General features: G+C 39.2%; 1 protein-coding gene across 1 annotated transcript; it reads left to right on the plus strand.

Moving 5' to 3' along the window:
- Agps (alkyldihydroxyacetonephosphate synthase) lies at positions 1–24,169 on the plus strand. Its single transcript, XM_076176073.1, has 13 exons — positions 1–278; positions 2,038–2,133; positions 4,611–4,747; positions 6,199–6,348; positions 7,350–7,501; positions 8,080–8,216; positions 11,912–12,090; positions 14,591–14,770; positions 15,799–15,924; positions 16,100–16,230; positions 16,620–16,734; positions 19,959–20,092; positions 20,195–24,169. Exons 1-13 carry the CDS (start codon positions 40–42, stop codon positions 20,372–20,374), a joined length of 1,956 nt encoding a protein of 651 aa, XP_076032188.1. The 5' UTR covers positions 1–39; the 3' UTR covers positions 20,375–24,169.

Genomic DNA, 24,169 nt, shown 5'->3' on the forward strand with positions numbered 1-24,169 from the left:
TCTTTAGAAAATTGTCGTACAGTGTATCGTACGATAGACATGGCATCGTCTGCCCGGGAAAGGATTGCGGTCCTTAACAGACATCTAAAATGTCACACAAATATTGACCATAATGGCCAGGAACTTGGCCAAGCCCCCAAAGACATTACAAATTTACATACTAAAGTGGATTCTGCTGTTATAGACAAAGATAATAAAATATGTTTTTCTAATTGCTCCTCGTCTAGTGGGCTCGACACATCGAACAAATCTGACAGCCCAACGGTTCCAAAGAAAAGGTAAGTGTCTTTTTAAGCATCAATTTGATGCACTTATTACTCAGTTAAATAATTAAGGAAACAGGTTGAATGAGACAGTATCTAGGTGACAATAAACGATTATGGAATGTATTGGGTTAGGTCGACCATGCACTCAGGTATGTGAGCCTATAGGCTATACTTATTATAAATACTAGTTAGAAGTTTTCATCAGCAAGGCATTGGAACTAATTATAAATGATAGTAATGATTATTACTCTGAGTTTCATGTACTGTAAACCTGTAGCTACACCACGACTGGCACCATTCATGCTCTTCTCTGTAGAACTGTTGAAAGAAACGGAGTTATAAGTATTGGATTAAATTAGATTAGTGTGGTTTTTTTTTGTGTTACTGAAAACCAGCACCATTTGGGATTTGAACCCAGGAGTTTCTGCTCGCTGGGTAAGTGTGGTTGGCTAAGATTCTAGACGAACCACTCACATCAGGATACCCAGCTCAAACTCCAACAACTTACTACACTTGACCATGGAGGGAAGAGAGCTGGCTGGTTTCAGTGGAGTTCCATCTCCACAATGTCAATAACGGATGGAATAACACTTCTAGATCTGATGACACTAATTATCTCAAGTGATAACGTAGTTCCTGGTTACCAGCTCTGTTATCAGAAATGGTGAAGGAAATACGGTGAAATTTGTTAGAAATCTTGGGGCTGGTTTGGAGACAGATTGTCAGCTCTTCAGGGCTGAGGAAATTCAGGATGTTAGACAGTAATCGGCCTCTCTATTTCACTGTTTTGCTCTTTAAAGATCTATTTTATGTGAAGGAAATTATCTGTAATGACAGATTGTGATGAACAATGGTAAACACTTTATTTGCAAATCAATGTGATTCATCGCATTTAGTTTTTTTTTTCTTTTATAACATTGGTTCTAAATTGTAATCCACCTAACCTCACAATTATTATATATATATATATATATATATATATACTGGTATATATATTTTCAAAATTATAATCCACCTAACATAATGTTGAAGATACGTCATAGAAAAGGGGTCATCATTGGGGTCTCCATGAGGAATTGATTTGAGTGGGTGTAACTGTGACATTTAATTTAATTACTTGCCTTCTCGAGTTGTACAAAATGGAAACCCCGCAACCCCATAGTCACGTGGATGGTCTTCAGGCCCTCCCATGAGAAGAAACTATGGTCTGTTGCCGATGTTGTATTGGTAACGAACTTTTACTCTGTCACTGTACGAAAAGGAGGGGAGTAGGCATTGTTTGTCAGTTTTTCTGTGAAAAGGTGAAGGAAATACATTTGAAGTTGATAGAGACTTTGGGTCCAGTCCAGAGATGGAATGTAAGCCCCTTGGGGCTGCACCTCCAGATTGAGGTCAGGGCGTGGACAGGTTAAGCAGAAGAGTGGCAAGGAGATGATTCTCTTTGGCATCTATCTTGCAGGACCACCTTTAGGAAGTACTCATCGTTATCCCTGTACCACACAAATACAACACAATCAGCAGTTTCTTCCCATTGGAATCTATGGGGAGATCCTAGGACTGTTGCCAGCCACTGTGGGGCTGTGGGTATCCATACTGTAAAACCTGAAGGAACATTTGTTATTGACAAAGTCCAGTGTGATACCTAGAATTTTTTTGAGTTGAGAATTTTTTTTTATTTTTAGAAGACTGGTAATGGTAATTGAGTTCATTATACAATGGATGACATATAATTAAGACTAAATCTAATTTGAGGATTTATCTTTCATTTCAGACAAGAACTGCTGAAGTGGAATGGCTGGGGATACAAAGACTCACGTTTTTCTGTGAGCGATGTTAAGAACCCAGTTGTCTCATTTACAGGAAATCGGTAAATCACAAACGTATTTGGTAATTGAAGTGTGTGATAGGTGAAATATAAACTTGTTCAGTCTGTCAGAAGTAATGAGTTTTGTAACTGAACCGGTTTACCAACACAGAGACAAGACAGTTCTTCTGTTTTTTCTTCTCCCTCTTTCTCTTCCACTACCTCCTCCTCCTCCTCCTCCTCCCCTTCTATCTGTAGTCTGAGGGTTGAAAGGTGGAAATACAGTGTTTCAGGATCTGATGTGGTGGAAGGAGAATTAATTTTTGATGAATTATGGAAATAAAAGAAAAAGACATACAAAAAAAATTGAGGATGATTGTGGAGAGAATTATTGGGAACAGCCAGAAGAGGAATGGAGAGGAGGGGGGGGTTGTACTAGAAGGAGAATGAAGAGTAAGTGAATTGAACTAGATGACTAGACACCCCATTCTTTTTTATTTCAGTTTTCATTCATCAATAGGATATTGTCATAGAAAGCAAACAGATTAGTGAGGGAAATACTACAAACTTCATTCCATAGATTTGTTCTGCACATTGAAGAACACAGAGAATACCATTACAAAATGGTAATTGGCTGCACAGAACCCCCCCCCCCCCAAAAAAAAAAAAAAAAAAATACCTGTAGAAAACAAAATCCTCTCAACAGAATAGGACTTGAAAATAGTTGGTAATCCATTCTGTATTTACCTAATTGTAGTCTACAAGAAAAGGAGTAACAATCATTGGGTCCCATCTCCTATTCTCTAATTATTTATCCTACATAGCCTCAAATTCATGTATGTTTCCAACTTAGTCTGTATCCTTGATTTCCAATTATTGTATTTAGATTTGAACTCATGTATTGTTTTAGTTTGGACTAAATAATTTTCTAAACTATCCCACCACTCACTACCCTTCCTTCTATTTCCTCCTGTCCTTCTTGTTCCACACACCATCTTTGCACACTTTGTGACTCCCTCTTTGAACCATCCCCATTCCTCCTCCACTCCTAGCTTTACTCTATCCTTCACTCCCTCCCACTCCTCCTTCAGCTTCTTCTTGTACTCCTTCTCCTTTTCATTTTCATTTAAAGAGTTCACTCTAAGCACCTCCCTATCTTTTGTGCTTTTCCTCTTTCTCCATCTATCCTCCACTCTCAACTTACCTTCCACCAAAAAATGATCTGATATTCTCCCACTCTCTCCCCTTAGAACATGTACATCCTTAACTCTTCCTATTATACTCCTATCTACCACTACATAGTCCATTAACGCTCTGTCTACCACCCTTCCATCCACCACCCTCTCCCATGTGTATTTATGCTTGACTTTATTCCGAAACACTGTATGTGCTATCATCAACTCTAGACACATCACCATCAACTCCACTACAATTCTTTCCTGGAACTCCACATTTCCCAACCATTCCGTCAATTGGTTCATTTCCTGCCCTAGCATTAAGGTCTCCCAATACTACTACATTGATGTTCCTCACAAATCCCTCTATGCACTCATTTAAATCTATCCAAAAAGCCTCCCTTTCTTCTACACTCTTCTCACTACCAGGCCCATATGCACCTACAAAAATCCACATCTCCTTTCCCAGTTTCACCTTCATCCACATTATACCTGAGGAAACCTCCTTCCACTCCACTACACGCTTACCTATCTTTTCACTTACTAGTATAGCTACCCCTTCTCTCCCTCACCCTCTCTTCACTCCTGAGAACCTCCCAATTACACTCCCAAACTCACACTCGCCCTTCCCTCTCAACTTAGTTTCACTCAAAGCCAACACATCTATCTTTCTTCTCACAAACATACTACCTATCTCTTCCCTTTTACTCTCATCTGTGCCACATCCACGCACATTAAAAGACCCAAACCTTAGGGTGCTGGTTGGAAAACTCCTAGACCCTCTTATGCCTTTACTTTTTTTAGGAATGTCCCCTGTGGGGCTACAAGGAGAAGGATGCCTGGTCCCAATCCCCGTCCCATTTTTCTCGCCTCTTACGATCCAAGTGGAAATACTTGGTGGCAGTATTCTTTTCCCCCACCACAGGGTAGGCGAAACAAGGAAATGAAATTCAGAGAAATGGTACAGGACAGCAACAAGGGGTTGGGGGACAGCATAATGGAGGGACAGTGGCAGTATAATAAAAGTGTCATCATTTCTCTATGAGTAGAGTCCTCCTCTATCACAGACAAAATGATGTGTGGCTCTGGTCTGTAGGGGCACCCCATATAGACCCTAAAGTATCAACTGCATGGTACTTTGCCATAACAACATGCAGCCAATACCCCAGATGGGATAAATATATATATATATATATATATATATATATATATATATATATATATATATATATATATATATATATATATATATATATATATATACACACACACATATATATTTCAATAATGGATATATCATAAATTATTGTAAATGTTCTTCAATGGAAGACAGGCATATAGACTCATTCTTCTTTATTTGATCAGGTACAAAATTGGCAACTTTATTTTACCCCATTTTGTTCAATGGGTCCAAACTACGCTTGGAGTAGATTTTGAAGAATACACTCCTTCTCAGCTGCCGCCTCCAGCCTCTGCAATCCCTACACCCATCATCAATGATGGCAAGTACATAAGATTAGTTTATAATTCACTTGAAGTAATAGATTTAGTAGCTCTGAATTCATGATTTGATAATTGATTGTGGTATTCCACAACACTACTATGTCTGAAACTGCACAGTTTTCTTTTTGGTCCTGCTGTCTTTGTTGTTTGTTATAGCACTGATTTATCTAATTGTAGTTTACAGGAAAGAAGCAGTGATGAATTCAAATTTGTAGTTTTCAATGTGAAATTGCTTCTTAGATGGCATATTTACTTGTGTACAAGTCATAATATTTTAGAACTAATTTTAACTAAAGAAAAATGGGCTAGAACTGTACTGATGTTCTCATGATTATTATCAGCTTTTGCCAAGCTTGATTAAATAGCAACCAACAACTCATTATGTTCAAATGAAATTTGATTAAGTTAACATGTATGTGTTTTTGATAACACAATTCTTACCTTATGAATAATTTATTTTTACTTGTAAATATTACTGAATAATATTGGAAAAAGTAAATTTGATTGAAATACAATGGTTGACACAGTCACTCTGCTTCGTGTGCCACCATCTTGAATTAAATACTATACATATGAGTGTCATTAAAATAAAATATATTAGCACAGTGATAGGTACAGTAATTTTTTGTTATGAAACAATAAAAACAATGGGTGGTGGATAGGAGTGGATTGGGCGTGATTGGGTGCATGCCTTGGCTGGCTGCCTCTTGTATAAGAGGGAAGAAGAGTTTTAGCATATAGAGAGAATAGGTGCAGAAAGAAGATTAAGTGTAAAGTTTGTCTTTGAATAAGGCTGTTAACAATGTAGTGAAAACTTGATAAATTCTTCACTAAAAGGCCCATTTCACTATAGAATTACTCAACACTAGAAATGTGGCATTTAGATAGATTGGCTGTTATGATGACGTTCTATTTTGATGACTATTTTGAATATAAAAGAAAGAATTATGGACCAAGATTTAACACTGAATTTAGGGGTTTGATTTATTCAGATGTATTTGTTCTTGTCTTTCATTTAGATATTTTGTTTTTATTGCAATAATCTGTGTCCCCAAGAATAATAAATAATCTAACAAATTATGAGTAGGTAAACCATTTTTATAGTTTTCTTACTTCTATTCTATATACATACATGCAAATACCAAGGGCTTTTACTCCATTACAAGGGAGGTAGCCAAAGTCAAAAGGCATAATTCCACTGTCACCTGTTTCATCCCCACCCACTCCACTCCCAATCACCACCCCTCTCCTCCCTCTTTTCTTGGCTCCTACTAGAGGATGGGTCATCCCTGCATCTTGCCCATTGCCTATCAATATACCAAGAGCTTTTTCCCCCTTATAAGGGAGGTAGCCAAGTCAAAGGCATGTACAGACTTCCACACATTCCACTCCCCTCCACTAACCTTAACTCCTCTAATCTTAGTTTTTTTTTCTTATTTCAAATTAATAGACTTTGTGGCCAAATTGAATGATTTGGGTCTCAACACGAGTATCGATGGAGAGGACCGACTGTTTCGTGCTCACGGACACACCTTGGCCGAGGTGTTTACGCTCAGGGGCGGAATGTTTGAGCGCATTCCTGATTTAGTGGTTTGGCCAGGTATGAATCTTGTTCCTTGTGCTAGGTATTGAGTGCATGCATGACGTTTTATGCTTTCAATGTTTTACAGACTTTAGTGACATCATTATGGGCCAGAGTTATGCAGCATTCTTTTATGAAAAGAGAATAATCCCCTCTCAAATTAACCCCAAGAATACGAAGACACCTGCATAGGCATCATGAGGCATGAGTAGTATACAGTACTACCTCTCATTAACGGACTAAAAAGGGGGTAACGGTGTCCGTTGATGTGAATAATCCATTGATTTGGAGTGGTTTTTGGGTGGCATAGTGATTGCACGCACTAAACAACAGCACCGAAAACACCGAAAACACCACAAACACGGCTAATTAATGTCCGTTAATGAGAGGGCTCACTGTACAAGGATGCCAGCACCGGCCTCCTGATTATATTTATCATGTACCTGTAGCTGAATGACCCCCATATTATGTGAATAGGCTTGATTGCATTTTCTGTGGCTATAAACATTCAGGGTGGAAGAGAATGAGTATAACAGCTGTAACTTAAAGTTTTATAAAGTGCTTATTGTGACGCATCATTGTACATCAGGCAGCCTAATGTGCGTGTGAGTATTTGAGTCATGTTAAGAGGTTGTCGCCTTTTACAACACACATGGGGATATGATGGCAGCATTCTTATTCCCTTGCCAGAGTAGTGTAAGAAAAGAAGAGATGATGTTTCAGGAGTGGTACAGGAGAAGTGTAGAAACGAGAACAAACAGATCACGAAAGTTGGAAAGTTGGTGGGCATTTCTCTGTGGGTTAAGATTTGTAACCAAAGATAGAATGATATTGCATGACTGGTCTGTGGTGTCACAAAAGTCCTTAAAGCATCAACTGCATACCATCATGTTATTCGTGCCCCAGAATTAGGTAACATTTACTTTTGCTTAATATATGAATATATACATACACATTTGTACATCTGGTATCATAATAATTTCTGGTTTTAGTTATATCTTGTTATTTTGTATTTTCAGAGTGCCATGATGATGTTGAGAAAATCGTTCAATTGGCATGTCAGCACAACGTTGTTATAATTCCGTATGGAGGAGGTACGAGTGTGTCCGGTGCCTTGCTCTGCCCCGAGAACGAGACCAGGATGATCGTTTCCCTCGACACTTCTCAAATGGTGAGGAAGTTATACAGTTGTGGCCTTGTGAAGTTGACACAATGGTGTGATATGCTATACTACTTGGTATGACTTAATTTGTACCCACATTTACTTTCATATTTCTTTTGTCACATAGCTTTTCAAACTCTATCACTAACTGCCTTGGACCCTCTTACCTAGTCACAAGTGTGCTGTCATCAGCAAACAACTGCCTCACCTCTCACTTTCACAAGCCATCTCCAAACCTCTGCCCACCACCCTCATATTTACCACCTGCACCACCCCATTCAATTACACATTGAACAATCATGGTAACACCACACAACCCTAACACAGTCCCACCTTTACCTCAGACCACTCACTCTCACCATTCTCAACCTCTTGTTTATATCTTTAATTTTGTGTGGAGACTCTTTGTGTGGTTAGGTCTTTCTCTACTAGAAAGTACTTATCTTTTTTTTGTGACCACTGCCAGGCATTTTAGGTAATTTTTTCATCTTTGTATTACATCATTGATAAGGAAGGGGGTTAAGCTGTTTTGTCTTCCAGCATGCTTTTCTAAGATTGTTTACAAGATATATTTCTTTTGACAATAGCACCGCATCCTGTGGTTAGATGACAAAAACTTAACAGCAAGAGTTCAAGCTGGAATAATTGGGCAAGATTTGGAACGACAATTGCAGGAGAGAGGTTTCGTCACTGGCCATGAACCAGACTCGTACGAGTTTTCAAGGTAACGGTTATGTAATGGTTTTGTCGACCATATCTGATAGAGTAGAATGTACTTCCAGAATATGTGAAGACATGTAGGGTATATCCTGCACTGTGCACTGTAGTTATGTGTTTGAACATAGAGCAAAGAACTGGATGGTGTTTTGGTTAGGGGAGGCGAGGTGTGGACCTCCTAATTGGAGGTGCTTAGCTGTGACAGATTGTCACTGTTGCCTTATGTGCTTGGATTTCCAGAATAAGTAGAAGTCAGTGGTAGCTCATGTAATCAAGCTGTAGCCAAGGTTCTCTAATGCAAGAGAGAGACGTAAGTAAGGCCTTTGACACAAAATGGGTTGTCGGTACCTCTCTAAAATCCTCAGTAATATGACTCACCCAAATGGTAACTGTTAGATTCAAGCATGGGTCTGTGATGCAGAGTACAATTGAATCTAACTTGCTACTTGGCATGATAGCACATTAGGGCATTGAAAAAAAAAAAAGTTGAACATGAGATGTTTCTGGGACAGTGCTTGATCAGTCCCTGTGGTATAACTCTTTTTTTTAATCACCCTACAGTTTCCAGCTGTTTCACCACTTTGTGAAGGCTGCATTCCCTCTGTCTCTGGGTTGTGCATATACAAAGGCTTAGCTTGGGTTTGTTAGTTGATGTACTATACATTTGCCATACACTGGGGCCGCCATATGATGAAGTGGTGCACTCAGGTTAGGTTGATTTAGTTTTGTATCATATAGGATTGGGGGTCTGGCAAATACATGTCTAAGCTGTTTTCTAGGGGGCAGGTGGCTGTCTGCATATGATACAAGTTTATTTACTGTTTCAGATAAGTTTGATGGGCTATGATTTTGATTGGGGGTGGGGAGGATGTGACTCGAGAGCCTCAAAAGCTGACTGTTCCCTCCCTCCCCCCACATGAATGTAGTTCCATGTAGGGGTGAAGTGGATATTGTTACATACATACATATACCAAAGGCTTTTTCTGCCTTACAAGGGAGGTAGTCAAAAAGAAAAAGGCATAAAAACCATTCCCACCTATTCCATCCCTGATACACTCCACTCCCCTCCACCCTCTTCCTTTCCTCTTATCTTGGCACCTCCTGGATGACGGGTCATCCCACCATCTTGTCCACTGCCCTGGGTCAGAGGCAGTGTTGCAAGACACAGCACATCCACAGTAAGGCTGCTTCATTAAATCAGCGACCCCTCCTCTCCATCCCCTCATGCAGAAAAGGAGAAGACAGGGAGAAATCCCTTCAGGCTGCATCAAATTTTGCTCACACATACTACCTCACCCCCCATCCCCCACCCATTCCACTTCATTCATCACAACATCATCCACATACAATCCATTCTCCATTCACCCGTGTCTTCTGTCCTCTCCTGTCCCTCCTCAACAGTCATTCCCCTCTTCCCCAAAGCCCCTTTCACCCCATCCATCCATCTAATCCTAGGTCACCCCCTCATGTTCACTCCCTCCACATCTGCCTTTCATACCTCTTTTACTAGTCTTTCTTCACTCATTCTTTCCATGTGTCCAAACCATCCCCGTCTGGGGTATTGGCTGCATGTTGTTATGGCAAAGTAGTATGCAGTTGATATTTTAGGGTCTATATGGGGCACCCCTATAGACCAGAGCCACACATCATTTTGTCTGTGATAGAGGAGGACTCTGCTCACAGAGAAATGATGAAACTTTTATTATACTGCTGCTGTCCCTCTGTTATGCTGTCCCCCAGCCCCTTATTGCTGTCCTGTACCATTTCTCTGACTTTCATTTCCTTGTTTCACCAACCCTGTGGTGGGGGGGAAAAGAATGCTGCCACCAAGTATTTCCACTTGGATCGTAAGAGGCGAGAAAAATGGGATGGGAATTGGGACCAGGCATCCTTTTCCCTGTAGTCCCACAGGGAACATTCCTAAAAAAAAAGTAAAGGATATTGTTAGGGTGAGATAATAGCTGACCACCCCCCTTATAGAGGGGAAAACACCTTTTGGTATATGTATGTAAGATAATAGAAGTAGATGTCTGCAGTTGGTGCAGCAACTTAATCATTTGAGTGCTGGAAGAGGTTTCTCTCAGCCAGATAAAGTTATCTGTCAGTATTCTGAGTAAATACACAGAGACGACCCTTCATCCACAAGGAGCTAAGATGAGAGGGAGGAAAGGGTGGTGGATGGGAGTGGAATAGGTAGGATTGGGTACATGTATTTTGATTTGGCTACCTCCCATATAAGGGGGGCACATGCCCTCTCCACAGATTGTTCAATAGCAACATTTTGAGGAGCCAAGAAAAGAGGTGGTGAATGGGAGTGGAGTGGGTGGGGATGAAATGGGTGGGAGTGGACTTATGCCTTTTGACTGTGGCTACGTTCCTTGTAAGGGTGGAAAAAGCCCTTGGTATATGTATGTATGTATTATTATTAAAAAGGGAGGGAGGGAAAGATGGAATTATGCCTTTTTGACTTGGCTACCTCCTTTATAAGGTTGGTGAAAAAGCCCTTGGTATATGTATGTATGTATGTATTATTATTGATTTTTCTTTCTTTCTTATTCTCTCTTGGTAAGGGCTGGATTGGCAACATGTAAATAAACTAATGTAGCCAGTCTGTCTGATATCTATTTATAGATACAGAGGAAACTGCATGTGAATTGGGTGAAGAGCTCAGTTTCATGTATATCTGTAAATCATTGCATGCTCATGATATAGAAGTTGTAGGTATTAACCGAGTCTCTCAGAGAACTGGAAGATGGCTTCACTTATGAATGTGGCATTTTATGCGTATTTGCAACCTTCACTCTGAAATTAATGTGATAAATAGTGTGTAAATATTGGATACATTGTAAGCCATTATTGAGTGTGAAATATGGTGCTGAATCATCATACAAAGGTGATTTGCTTGTAACATAGACAGTGGAACATGACCAGTGAAGGTTGTAATGCACATAAAACTTTGTCATTTGACCTCTTCAACATTGTGACTCTCATGCCAGATTTCAAGATGGTCAAGGACGGGTGATTCAATGCATCTGAGGAGGCAAATTCTGGTCTGAAAGGCAGTGGTAGCTGGTCAAGACCCCTTCTCACAAGACTTCTTCCCCTCAATCAGACAGTCATATCTAGTCCACTGCTTAATGAAAGCCTCTCCCAAACACATCCATGAGTTACACAGCTGCACCAACTTCTGCCAAGTGACTCGAGCAAATCCTTCTATTTCATCTCTCCACCTTCTGTCTGGTCATTCTCTTTCTTGCTTCCCATCTCACAGCATCCAGTTAGTACTACATTGATCCATCTCCCATTCTTCTGTCTGACAGACTTTCTTGCCCGGTTCCACATCTCCATCTTCCCCTCTGCTTGTATTGAATCACCTGTCTTCAGTTGGAACAAAATCCATGAAATTTATGAACTTGAAAAACTTCCATTTTAGAATGTGCATATTCATCTAATGTAAGACTTTATGGAGCTCAAATTAGTTTTCAGCCTTCCTCTGAATATGTATATATATACAATAGAATTGATCATTTATATGGGTGATGGAAAACTATCACTTAATTCTCTTGTGGTGTGTTTATGTGGTAATTAAAATTCTTTTTAGTGTTTATTTGGTGTATATGAAGAGTTGTAATATATAGTATGTATGTATGTATTTTCTCATCTGGTAAAAGTTTGCATTTTTGTCGTAACATCCTCTCTTAGCCTTGGTGGTTGGGTAGCTACTCGAGCTTCAGGCATGAAAAAAAATATCTATGGAAACATTGAGGACTTGGTGGTACAGGTGCGATTAGTGACGCCAAAGGGTACAGTGGAGAAGCACACAGCAGGGCCCAGGATTTCAGCAGGTCCTGACATTCACCAGTTTATTTTGGGGTCTGAAGGTGAGGATGATTGTATTGTTTACTTATTTCTATTTTGTGTATTTTATTTTGTTTTATTTTACTTTGTATTATTTTATTTTGTTATTTACTTGCTCTGTCTTGCTACATTGCTTCTGACCCAGGGCAGTGGGCAAGATGCAGGGATGACCTGTCATCCAGGAGGAGCCAAGAAAAGAGGGAGGGAGGGGTGGTGAATAGGAGTGGAGTATGTGGGGATGAAATGGATGGGAGTGGAATTATGTCTTTGACTTTGGCTATCTCCCTTGTAAGGGGAAAAAAGCCATTGGTATATGTATGTATGTATTTACTTGTTTATTTATTTTATTTTTTTTTTTTGTTAGAAAGGTAAGGACATTGCTATTATTTTGAGGTTGTAAGGTAAGGATATTAGTGTGGATGATTGCAGTAATGATAGTTCTTTCACAGTTGTCTTGTCTACTAGTTGTCAGCCTGTTCCTTCTTGACCCATTCAGTGTGAGTTCCTGTCTAAGAATGAATGTGAATATTTGGCATCAGCCAGGGGAAAAAAATCTCTGAAAGGTGCTGTTGCAACAAAGTGGCTACTTGAGAAGGCTCTTTCTGCATGGGGTCATACTCATAGCTGAATTAAATCATCTGGCACTAGCCAGATCCAAACCAATCATGGGTGTCAATATAGTGAAAGGAAAGATAGTTTGGCTGTGTGTGTGTGTGTATGCAACACAGATCACTAAAATGCGTGAATGTAAGATTTCACAGAAAACCACTTGGGAAATAAGACACTATGATCTGAACATTTTTGTCTATTGAGACATTTTCAAGGAATACAGAATGACAATGGGTTGGAACGTATATACAGAAAAGTAGTAGACAAGACAGAATATGTGAGGTCACACAAGACAATTTTTCACCAAAATATATTAGGGCGGGTACACACTGAGCTGCTACATAACAATTTTCTTTACAATGAAATTATCAAGTTTATATAAGCCCAAACTTATGTTCATAATGTTATTAAAAGAATATTTAATGAAACTGTTTTCAATAATGTTTCTATCCAACATAGAACTGCAAGAGACAATTTCTTTGGAATTATTCCAATCAATGGGATGGTTATGGTCTCTTACGTGTACAAAAATCCCACTGGACAATTGACCTGATCTCACACTATACCTGTGTTGATTAATTCTAGTACCTAACTCTTTTCCTGTTTGACCAATATAGTATTTATCACATTTATGACAAGGAATGCTATAAACACAGCCTACCCCATCACCTGGGGAATTTTTAATAAGAATGTTTTAATAGAACTTGTATTTTTAGATACTACATTGATGTCAAACTGTCTAAGAATCTTAGGAAGACTTATCAAGTTCTCATGGAAAGGAAGAACTAAAAGATTTTTGTTACAAAAGTTATTCCTTTCCCGAGAGATGTCATGGTAGGACCTCTTAGCCATTTTATGAGCCTTATCAATAAGATATTTTGGATATCCCAAGATCCTTTCCATGAGAACTTGATAAGTCTTCCTAAGATTCTTAGACAGTTTGACATCTATGTGGTATTTAAGAATACAAGTTCTATTAAAAACATTCTTATTAAGAATTCCCCAGGTGATGGAATAGGGTGTGTGATGGGAGACAGGGGAATCCTTCATCCATGAGGTGCTGAGATGGGAGGGGTCACTGAATGGGTTGTTGTTTGTGTATGATGTGGGTGTGCTCTTTTATACAATAATGTCTAGTGTCTAATGGTCGGTTGTTTTAATCAGTTTAGTGGGTGTCTTGATGTCTTCTAGACTATTTAATTTATTTCCTTTTCTGTTGCACCAAACTCTAAATTTTGTTGTACTTAATGCTAAATGGTTTTGCTCATCCTGTTACATATCACAAGCACAACCAACTGAATGCATAAAAAAACACACCAGCAACATACAAATACCTACAGCCTACCGCCTGCACCTTGGAACACATCTATACAAAGACACATAAACAATGAAATCACAAAATAAGTGCTCAGAAATATACCACCATCTCCATACTTCACCAAACTCCCTCAGACATTGGTCCTATAGAGAAATCGCTCCCATAACAAGAAACAACTACATTAGCATGACTGCATTTGGTTTACCATCATGCTTTAAAATGGTATCAATGCAGAATAAGCCTGGCCACAGAAGCAAGTTGCCCAAGGTGAAATCTCTATACAGAAGAAACTGAACACCTCACTGCCCTATTCCAGCCCTAACCAAACAACAACACAATATCTCTTCCTTGAATGACTTGTGGGCTAATCTGTTGCCAGTTGCTTGTGACCTGGGTACCATGGGTCTCCTGTATGAGAGACCACCAGGGACAATGGATGGATTGGTTTTGTTCACCCATAGCAGCAGCAGAAATTCCACATTCACTCAGATTTGTAGTGTTGAATTAAGTAGTAATTGATATTTGTTAACTGCTAATATTCCAATTTGCTCATTTACAATTTGCTCGTTACTGACATTTCAAATTCATCATTTCAGGAACCTTAGGTGTGATAACAGAAGTGACCCTAAAGATACGACCTGTGCCTCCTGTACGTCGGTATGGGTCCATCGTGTTCCAGGACTTTGAAAGTGGTGTGGCTTGCATGCGTGATGTTGCCTTACACAGGTGTCAGCCGGCTTCCATCAGACTCATGGACAACGAACAGTTTAAGTTTGGTGAGTTTTAGATTATATATTTTTAGATGTTTAGGCTGAAATAGACATAATTATTTTATATATGTGTGTATGTATGAGAGGTCCTTTTCTGTTTGAATTACCAGGTTTATTATTCTTGAAATTTACTCTGAGTCATGCAGCTACACTTAGCACACCAACATCTATGTAATAAAGCATCCCTGTGGGGATGACACTCAATATATGGCTACCACTGAACAAAATACTCAGCATCCAATCATATGCTAAGAGATCACCCAACACAAATGCACATCAGATAGACCCTGGAACACAGCAGATGCTGCATGCCCTTTCTTCCATGGTGCCTCACATGGTCACACACATCTTTGCAGAGACAAGAGATCAAGGGAGTGATCTGACATTTTGAATTTGAAATACTGTGTGTATGTGTGTGTGTGTGTGTATATATATGTATATATATATATATATATATATATATATATATGTATATATATGTATATGTGTGTGTGTATATATATATATATATATATATATATATATATATATATATATATATATATATATATAAAAATACACACACACATGCATACATACACATACATACATATACCCAGAGCAGTGGGCGAGATGCAGAGATGACCTGTCATCCAGAAGGAGCCAAGAAAAGAGAGAGGGAGGGAGGGATGGTGAATGGGAATGGAGTATATGGAGATGAAATGGATGGGAGTGGATTTATGCCTTTGACTTTGGCTACCTCCATTGTAAGAGGGAAGGGGGAAAAAGCCCTTGGTATATGCATGTATATATTTATATAGCAGTTACCCAGGGGGCAAGAATAAGTTGCTCTGTTGCCCAAGTTCTCTTTTGCAGAAGACCTATGTCCCCAAGTTATTTGAGCATGGTCTCTTGTTTGACCCATAAATCACTGAAAAGAAACTCATCAGTATTGTGAAAAATATATAAACAGTAGGGTATTTTATTAGTTGCAGTTTATGAAACTTTAATTAAGAATTAATTAAACTAAGCAGATCCTTTATTTCATGATCCAGGTCATGCACTGAAACCTCCATCCAGCATACTAGGACTGTTGACAGAAGGCATGAAGAAACTGTACCTCACTCGCATCCGAGGCTTTAACCTCACCACCATGTGTGTAGCCACTCTTCTCTTTGAAGGTATGACTGTCATTTGTTGAAGTGGTAACACATTCACTGATGTTTTTTATTTATTTCTTTTTTACGTGAAGGCCCACTCAACTGACGATTGGTCCCTGGACCAAGGCCCAAGAGCTGTGGATCTTGAACACTTACGGCCACAGAAAGAATTAATCTCATGTATGAACTCCCATAGGTGCGGAGACTGAGGTGAATTCCCAGGAGAAACGATTGTACGACATCGCCCTCAAACACGGAGGGATTCCTGCTGGGGAAGCCAATGGAGAGAGGGGCTACATGCTCACCTTCGTAATTGCATACATCAGGGTGAGGGGCATCATGGCAGCCTTGTAAAATACTCCCTCCCTCCCTTTCCCTCCTTTCTACCCCCCTCTCTCTCTTCCTCTCCCTTCCTCTCTCGCTCCCTCTCCATCTTCCTTTCTCTCCCTTTCTCCTTCTCTCTTTCTCTCTCCCTCCATTTCTATTTCTCTCTCTCTACTTTTCTCTCTCTCTCTACTTTCTGTCTCTCTCTCTACTTTCTCTCTACTCTCTCTTCTTCTGTCTTCTTTACTTTGTCTATCAGTTTTAACTATTTTTTCATTATAAAATGGTTAGGATACTACTGTATAGATATTTCACATCTTTGTCAGTTATGAAATCTCACAAGTATTTTTTTATATTCTTTCTTTTTTTCACATGATGCTCCACTCTTACAGGATCTAGGAATGGATTATGGCATAGTTTCAGAATCGTTTGAGACCTCTGTGCCTTGGGATCGCGTCCTACCTCTTTGTCACAATGTCAAACATCGCATCAAGACAGAATGTCAGAGTGAGTAGAAAGTGATAATTGATCTTTAACCTCTTCCATATGATGATGCCTATGTAGGCATCACGAGGATGCTGGCATTGGCGTCCTGATCATATTTATTTTGTAGTTGTAGCTGAATGACCCCCGAATTCTGTGAACTGGCTTGATCACATTTTCTGTGTTTATTACATAGAGTGAAAGAGAATGAGAAAATCAGCAGTGACTTTATATGTTTATAATGCGAGTATTGTGATGCTACAAAGTCCTCTGTGAGGGGCGTCATCCTAGCCTTCTGATAGGGGGAGTGTGTGACATTAAACCATGTCAGTGTGACACCTCGTCGAATCATTGTACATCAGGCATCCGATGCTGTGCACAAGAATTTGACTTGTATTGAAGAAGTTAACCCTTTAACAGGCATACATGCACATGTTGACCAAAATGCCTTTTCCCCCATATAAGAGGGGGACGGAGCTGCTACTTAAGAGTCAAAATTATTTTGTTGTCTGGCTCTTGATAGGTGGTTTTGTTCATCAGAGGAGTGCGTTTTGCCTCTTGAAATGTTAAAGTATGAGATGCAAGGGCTACCCCTATATAAGGGGGAAAGGGCCTCGTGTATGTTCGAGATCAAAGTTAGCCATTACTAATATCTGTTGAGGAAGGATGGGAGAGGACAGAAGACAGGGGTGAATGGAGAATGGTTGTATATGGATAATGTTGTGATGCATGAGGTGGAATGGGCGGGGGGATGGGGGGTGACGTAGTATGTGTGAGCAAAATTTGACGCAGCCCGAAGGGATTTCTCCCCATCTTCTCCTTTTATGCATGGGGGGACGGAGAGGGGGGGTCGCCGATTTAATGAAGCGGCCTTGCTGTGGATGTGCTGTGTCTTGCGACACTGCTTCTGACCCAGGGCAGTGGACAAGGTGCAGGGATGACCCGTCATCCAGGAGGTGCTAAGATAAGAGGGAGGGCGGAGGGGTGTGGAGTGTATTCAGGGATGGAATGGGTGGGAATGATTTTATGCCTTTTCCTTTTTGGCTACCTCCCTTGTAAGGGGGAAAAAAAGCCTTGGTATGTGTGTGTAATATCTATGAAGGAAACCTGCTTTTATTGGATTGTATTCATGCATGGCACTGCATGTTTAGATGATGTAAAGGAAAGCACTGAAGGGACATGTAATAGGTACTTGCAAGGTGGATGTCATTGGATGTTTAGATAATGTGTGGGAGAATACAGTACAGGATGTGAAGAAATACAGTTTTCCATATAGATGTATAAATATGTGAAATAGCTTAGAAGGAGATGTAGCCCTAGCTGGAACAATACACGAGTTCAGATCTAAATATGATAATTGGAAATGAAAGATAGATTAAGGTTGAACCATACATGAATTTGAGTTTAGGTATGTTAGAAAATTAGAGAATAGGAGACGGGAACCAATGAGCATTGCTCCTTTCCTGTATACTACAATTAGGTAAAAACAGGATCATATAGTGATTGATGATGAATTTGGTTTAATGTTACAAAACCCCCCCCCTATCTGGAGGCTAGATAAATACAGTAAATCTCTTCCTTAAATGTTTATCTTTTCTACTGTGTAAGGGTTTCCTCACACTACTCGGATCAGAAGCAATGCAGCAAAACACAGCACTTCTACAGCAGGGCCTGACAACTGAAGCTGGTTTACCCCCACTGCTTCATTAGATAGTGACCAACACCCCCTCCTGCATCTTTTTCTCGTCCATTCATAACCATTCTCTACTGATACCTATCTCTTGCCCTCTCCCTTCCTTGCTTGACAGATATTCCCCTTGTACCCATAACTCCCTTCACTCCATCCATCAGTCCCCCCCACAGGTTCACTCCATCCACCTCTACTTTCCTTACGCTTTCTTCATTCATTCTTTCCATGCACTCAAAACATTCCAGTATTCTTTCATCAGCTGTATCTGCCAGCTTGCTTTTCACCCCCCATTCTTTACATCACCTCACCTCATTTCTCACTCTATTTTTATAGTTCTCACCAGACTTCTCACATTTGAATTCCTTCTTTTTGCCTCCTTTAAATTTGAAGTCTCCAGCCTATACAGTGTCATGGGTGCAATTACTCCTACATATAATCTCTTTGTATCCATCCCCAGATATCTATTTTGATGACATTTTTCATTCTTTCAAGACATTTACCTGCTTCCCTCACTCTACAATTTACTTCCACTCCTGCTATATGTAACCCTAATTACTTGAAGCTCTTCACTTCCTCTAGCCTCTCTCCTTGTACAACTCACTGCCAACCTCTCCCCTTGAACATCTCATCATCTTACTTTAACCCACATTTATTTTTATCCACTTGCATACCCTCCCAAACTCCACCACTAGATGTACACCTTCCTCTGACCTTGCCACAGCCAGTGTCATCAGCAACAACAAGTGGCTAACCTCCCACTTCCTACCACTCTCACTTACCATCTCCAAGCCCCCAGCCACCACCCTCAAATCTACCTCCCATACCACCCCATTCATGTACACTTTGAACAACCATGGTGACATTACATGACCCTGGTGGAACCACAACACCTCAAACCACTCACTCTCCCCATTCCCTACTCTGACACAAGCTGATACTCATGTAAAAACTTTTTAATGCCCTTACCAGCTTTCAGCCTATCCCAGAAATCTGCAACACAACCCACAATGCCTTCCTAGCAGCACTGTCATTTGCCTTTTCCAAACCCATAAAAGCTCCAAAGGCTGCCTGATGTACATTGATGCAACACAATATGCTCATTATGAAATATAAAGATACAGCTTCTATACTTGTTCTCTTTCACCCAGAATATTTATAAGCACAGAAAATGCAGTCAAGCCTGTTCACAGAATACAGGTGTCAATCAGCTATAAGATAAATATAATCAGGATGCCAATGCCAGCATCCTCATATACACACTCATGCCTTGTGACTCCCATGTAGGTATTGTATTTTAGGGGTTAACATTCTCCCACATGCCTTTCCAACAACACTAGACTGATCCCTTTAAAGCTACCACATCATATTTGTCCCCTTTTCCTTTGTACAGTGAAACTATACATGTATTTATCCAGTCCTCTTGCATATTCCCCTCCCATAGGCACACATTAAATAAGCTCATTAGACAATCTACTACAACTGACCTCATCAGACAAGCCAGTAACATCCATGCTGCAAGAGATTTGAGGCATTGGATTAATTGACTACTATATTTCAGGTCATGGAATCCAATATACCTTCATCACATGTCGTGTAACACAGACATATGATGCTGGGGCCTGTGTATACTTCTACTTTGCCTTTAACTATCGTGGCATTTCCAACCCTGTACATGTGTATGAGGAAATTGAGGTGAGTTATGATGTGCTTATGATGATTTAGAAGTTTGAATATCTAATAATGGTACACTGATAGTAAATTCACAATGAATCATTCTGTTGTGGGTAATTACAGGGCCATGCACGTGATGAGATCCTTGCTGTTGGGGGTAGCATTTCACATCATCATGGCATTGGGAAAGTGAGAAGACGCTGGATGCCACAAACCATCTCTGCTCCAGGGATAGCTGTTTTGGAATCTGTAAAGAAATTTTTTGATCCAGATAATATATTTGCTAATGGAAATATCCTTTGATGATAATTGTAAGTGCTGGATGTTAATAAACACCACCAATAAATCAGGGTTAGACTTCCAACCTGGATTCACCAAAGTTTTATGACTGTAAGATTTGCTGTTAGGTGTTGAAATGATACCTTGCTTATTTTCAGTAAAAACAACACTCATATCAATAGAGTATGAAATTTAGGCTCAATGCTTTGAAACACAAGTATTTTGTGTCCCTTTTCTACATTATCAAGCAGTATCACTTCATTTGTAAGATGCTTTGATTAGGATAATTGACTGAAAACGTTAAAATAAATGGGTTTCCTAAAATTAAACATTAATCTCACATTCACAAAAATTTAGCGAATCCAGGCCTTTGTAGGATCCAATTTGGGCATGCAGAATATTACTTCGTTGAGCCACAGAGAAAGGAAAGAGTTGAGACATTTCCATGATTTTATTTTTAGGATTTTAAAATCAAGTTAAGAAAAGATGATTTATAAGGAAAGAAATCGTAGGAGAGCTGCTTATACTTTGTGTCACATGGAATCATGCTGTCAAGGTTCACAGGAAAAGAGGAATCCTTGTTTTGTATTCTAAATGTGCCCAGTTTGTGCTTTATGTATATTTTTGTAATTATTTTAATTTCATTTGGCATTGCAATGTTTTCTGTCGAAACATTGTGTCTTGTAAGGTTTCAATGATTACTGTTGGGTTGTTGATTATTTACTGATTTGATATAAGGCTGACCCCTTTAAAAGGTGGGCCCAAGGCCTTTTGTTTGTGCTATTGCTTTAATTCCTGGAATATCCCTCCATTTGAATTGTGTAATGTATTTTTTTTTGTGATGACATTGACAGATTCCATACATAAGTTCAACCAAATCGCAGTTGACGTGTCAGACATGGCACTGCATTGTTTCGATCATTTTGCATTTGTATGCAGCTTAGCTTTATTCCAGCCCCATTCCTTGATAGATTCTTAGTCTGTAGTTTTACATTTTTTTAGATTTGAAACTGGTATTTCTCCATGTACATCAGTTTGTGTACTGCATAGGTGAGCTTGAGATTTTGCATTTTGTGTATTTTGTATCAATTTCATTGCACAAGATCTTTGTATGTGTTTCAAGGGATGTTTTACTCATCTTACTATGTTGTTTAGCATATTTATTTATTTTTCTAGCAGGATCAAGATCTGGCATGATAGTGTATTTTCTTTTTCTTGTTTGAATTATAACTGCAAAAGTGTTTCACAAATGCCAAGAAATTTGTACTGGTCACAAAATAGCACCAAACTGTTACTCTTGACATTTGCCAGTTTCTCAAGTACAATTAAGTGAAATTAGTAACTGAAGCATCTGGAACTGCAAGGTCATAATCACTATTAGGTGAAAAATGAGGTAAGAGATCATTATAACATGTTTTATACAAGTTTTTGGGAAATATGGTATCTACACTTGTACCAAGTCTGCAACTTTCCTTCTCATTACTTCATACCAAAGAACCTGTTGAACTTGATAAATATTGTTATTATCCATGGAATTTTTGTGTAAATATTTGAAAGTGTGCTTACTGTTTGTGCAGTGTAGAATGGTGAACAGTGAGTGATAGAATGAGCACATATAGGAAAAGCTGTCAGTGTTGCAACTTTATTTATTTTCTATTTGACATTTTTTTTTTCCCATTAACTACTTTTGTATAAAGGTCCTCCATGGTGGTACTCTGTAATCTGTTGCAACCATTTGGGCCTAGTGTACTTTCATTAGCCAGACTTTTAGAATTTTTTATAAAAAAAAAAGCAAAAAAAAAAAAAAAAAAAAGCAAGACTACCTGGGAGGAGGTGCAAGTTCATAGAGTCAAAAGTTTGCCGCTTTTCTTCTGCTGCTGCTACTGCTGTAAGAGAACTAAGGGAAATTATTAATCGATTGAATTGTCCCTTCAACCAGATAGATTGAGCTATCATTGTTTAAAATAAATCTGTGAGAAAGGGTTCTTTCTGTTTCTGCTGTGTTGGTTTTTGCTACCTTGTAATTCTAAAGGCCTCACTGGAGTTGCAGTTGAAGAACCCGTGAGGCATTGAGAGATGCAATGTAATCTTAGGACTCAATAAGAGTTTGTTTGAATCAAGTTCCACACATTTTTTTTTTTGTATCATGGCATCTGCAAATACTAGAATATGAAAGTTCATTAATTTCATGATTAGGCAAAACAGTTTTATGACTTCAAATGATTCATGGCTACATGAACATACCAAAGGCCTCTTCCCTTTATACAGGGTTGGCAGTTCAAAGCATGCACCCAATACATACACATTAAAACCCATGTTTGGTGTTTACTTAATCTGCATTATGTTTTTGTCTTATATGAGGCACAAAAATATTGGGAAACTAACAACACATCACCCGCTCTCTTTGCTTTTCCACATTTTAACTTTGTTACTGCACCCTCCACAAATTTTCGTTAATTTTTGTCCACTTGATTTTTATATATACTCATCACTCCAATATGAACACTTCATCTACTTCAAATTACTCATTCTACCTATCCAATGATGGAGACAAAGATGGGATCCCACACGTGTAGCTCATTTCCTATACATTTCTCTTAGGTAAATGTACACATCAATGAAGATATTTGCTGATATCATCCACTCCAAAACCACCAGTCACTTAGTATATTCCTACTTTAGCATTTGAATCCCCCAATATCATGACATCTCACAGTTTGCGATTTGTTACATTCTCATGATTTTGAACAAAAATTACATCTCTTATGTTTGTGGTGCACACACACACATACGATCACAAATATCGTATCACCCATTCAATTTACTGTATACCAGAAAATTGATTTCCCGGTGCATGTAGACCCACTCCCTCACATCTATACTAAACTGGAGAGCTGCACTTTTTGGTTGTTCACTCCATGATTTTGTATCTTTTCATTCTTTCCATTTCCCAGTCACCCTTTCCTTGCACTTAATTTCACTCATAGCCTGGATGTTCAACCTACTCTAGCAGGGATCGGTGCCACCTACGTAGAGCCGGTGGCCAGGGTTGGTTGCCGTCGTTTGGGCAGACGGGACTGCTCAGACAGACAGTCTAGGGAACGACAACAACAACAACCTACTCTAGCATTCAAATTTCTGTTGGCCATTGCCCTCAGATCTCTTCCTTCTTGGGAAATGAGGTTTTGCTAGCTTCACGCTTCCTGTTCATTTTAGTCAGTTGCCTCTGACACTATATGCGGGTAATGATGCATGTGGTATTCACATGCACTGCAACCCCAGATTAGTCATGAAAAATTACACGGCCAATTATTGTAGTCATTAATCATGTAGTTATTTATTTTTTCATTATTTTGAATTCCTGCAAATAGTATACAAAAGTAACACTTTCATGACCAAGTACTAAATGTGTCTTTTTCGTGATCTTAAATATTTTGATTTGAGTTCCTGACCTTGTAGACACCATGATGTATGCAGCATAGAGCTCCTACACTGATATGCTGCAATATTCCCTTGGCTAAACAGGCCTCTTTTTATACAGTGAGAATTATAATTATGTGATCTGCTAGTCACTGGGAGTTGGTCAGTGCTGCTGTACTATGAAATTTAGTATTTTGTGGAGAAAGGTGCCTCACCTCAGGCATGATGTTTCCGAGGAATAATTCATTGTCATCATTATTATTATATTTTTTATGAAATGGTTGGACCTGACTAAAAGTCAGTGTCTTGTACATTTACCCTATTATCTACCAATAATATATGCAATAATTTTTTTTTCTCCCAATTGATGCAGTAAATAAAGGATGACTAATTCCAATA

This window comes from Oratosquilla oratoria, chromosome 38 (genome assembly GCF_046742065.1).
Source record: "Oratosquilla oratoria isolate Oo_2021 chromosome 38, ASM4674206v1, whole genome shotgun sequence".
Taxonomy (NCBI): Eukaryota; Metazoa; Arthropoda; class Malacostraca; order Stomatopoda; family Squillidae; genus Oratosquilla; species Oratosquilla oratoria.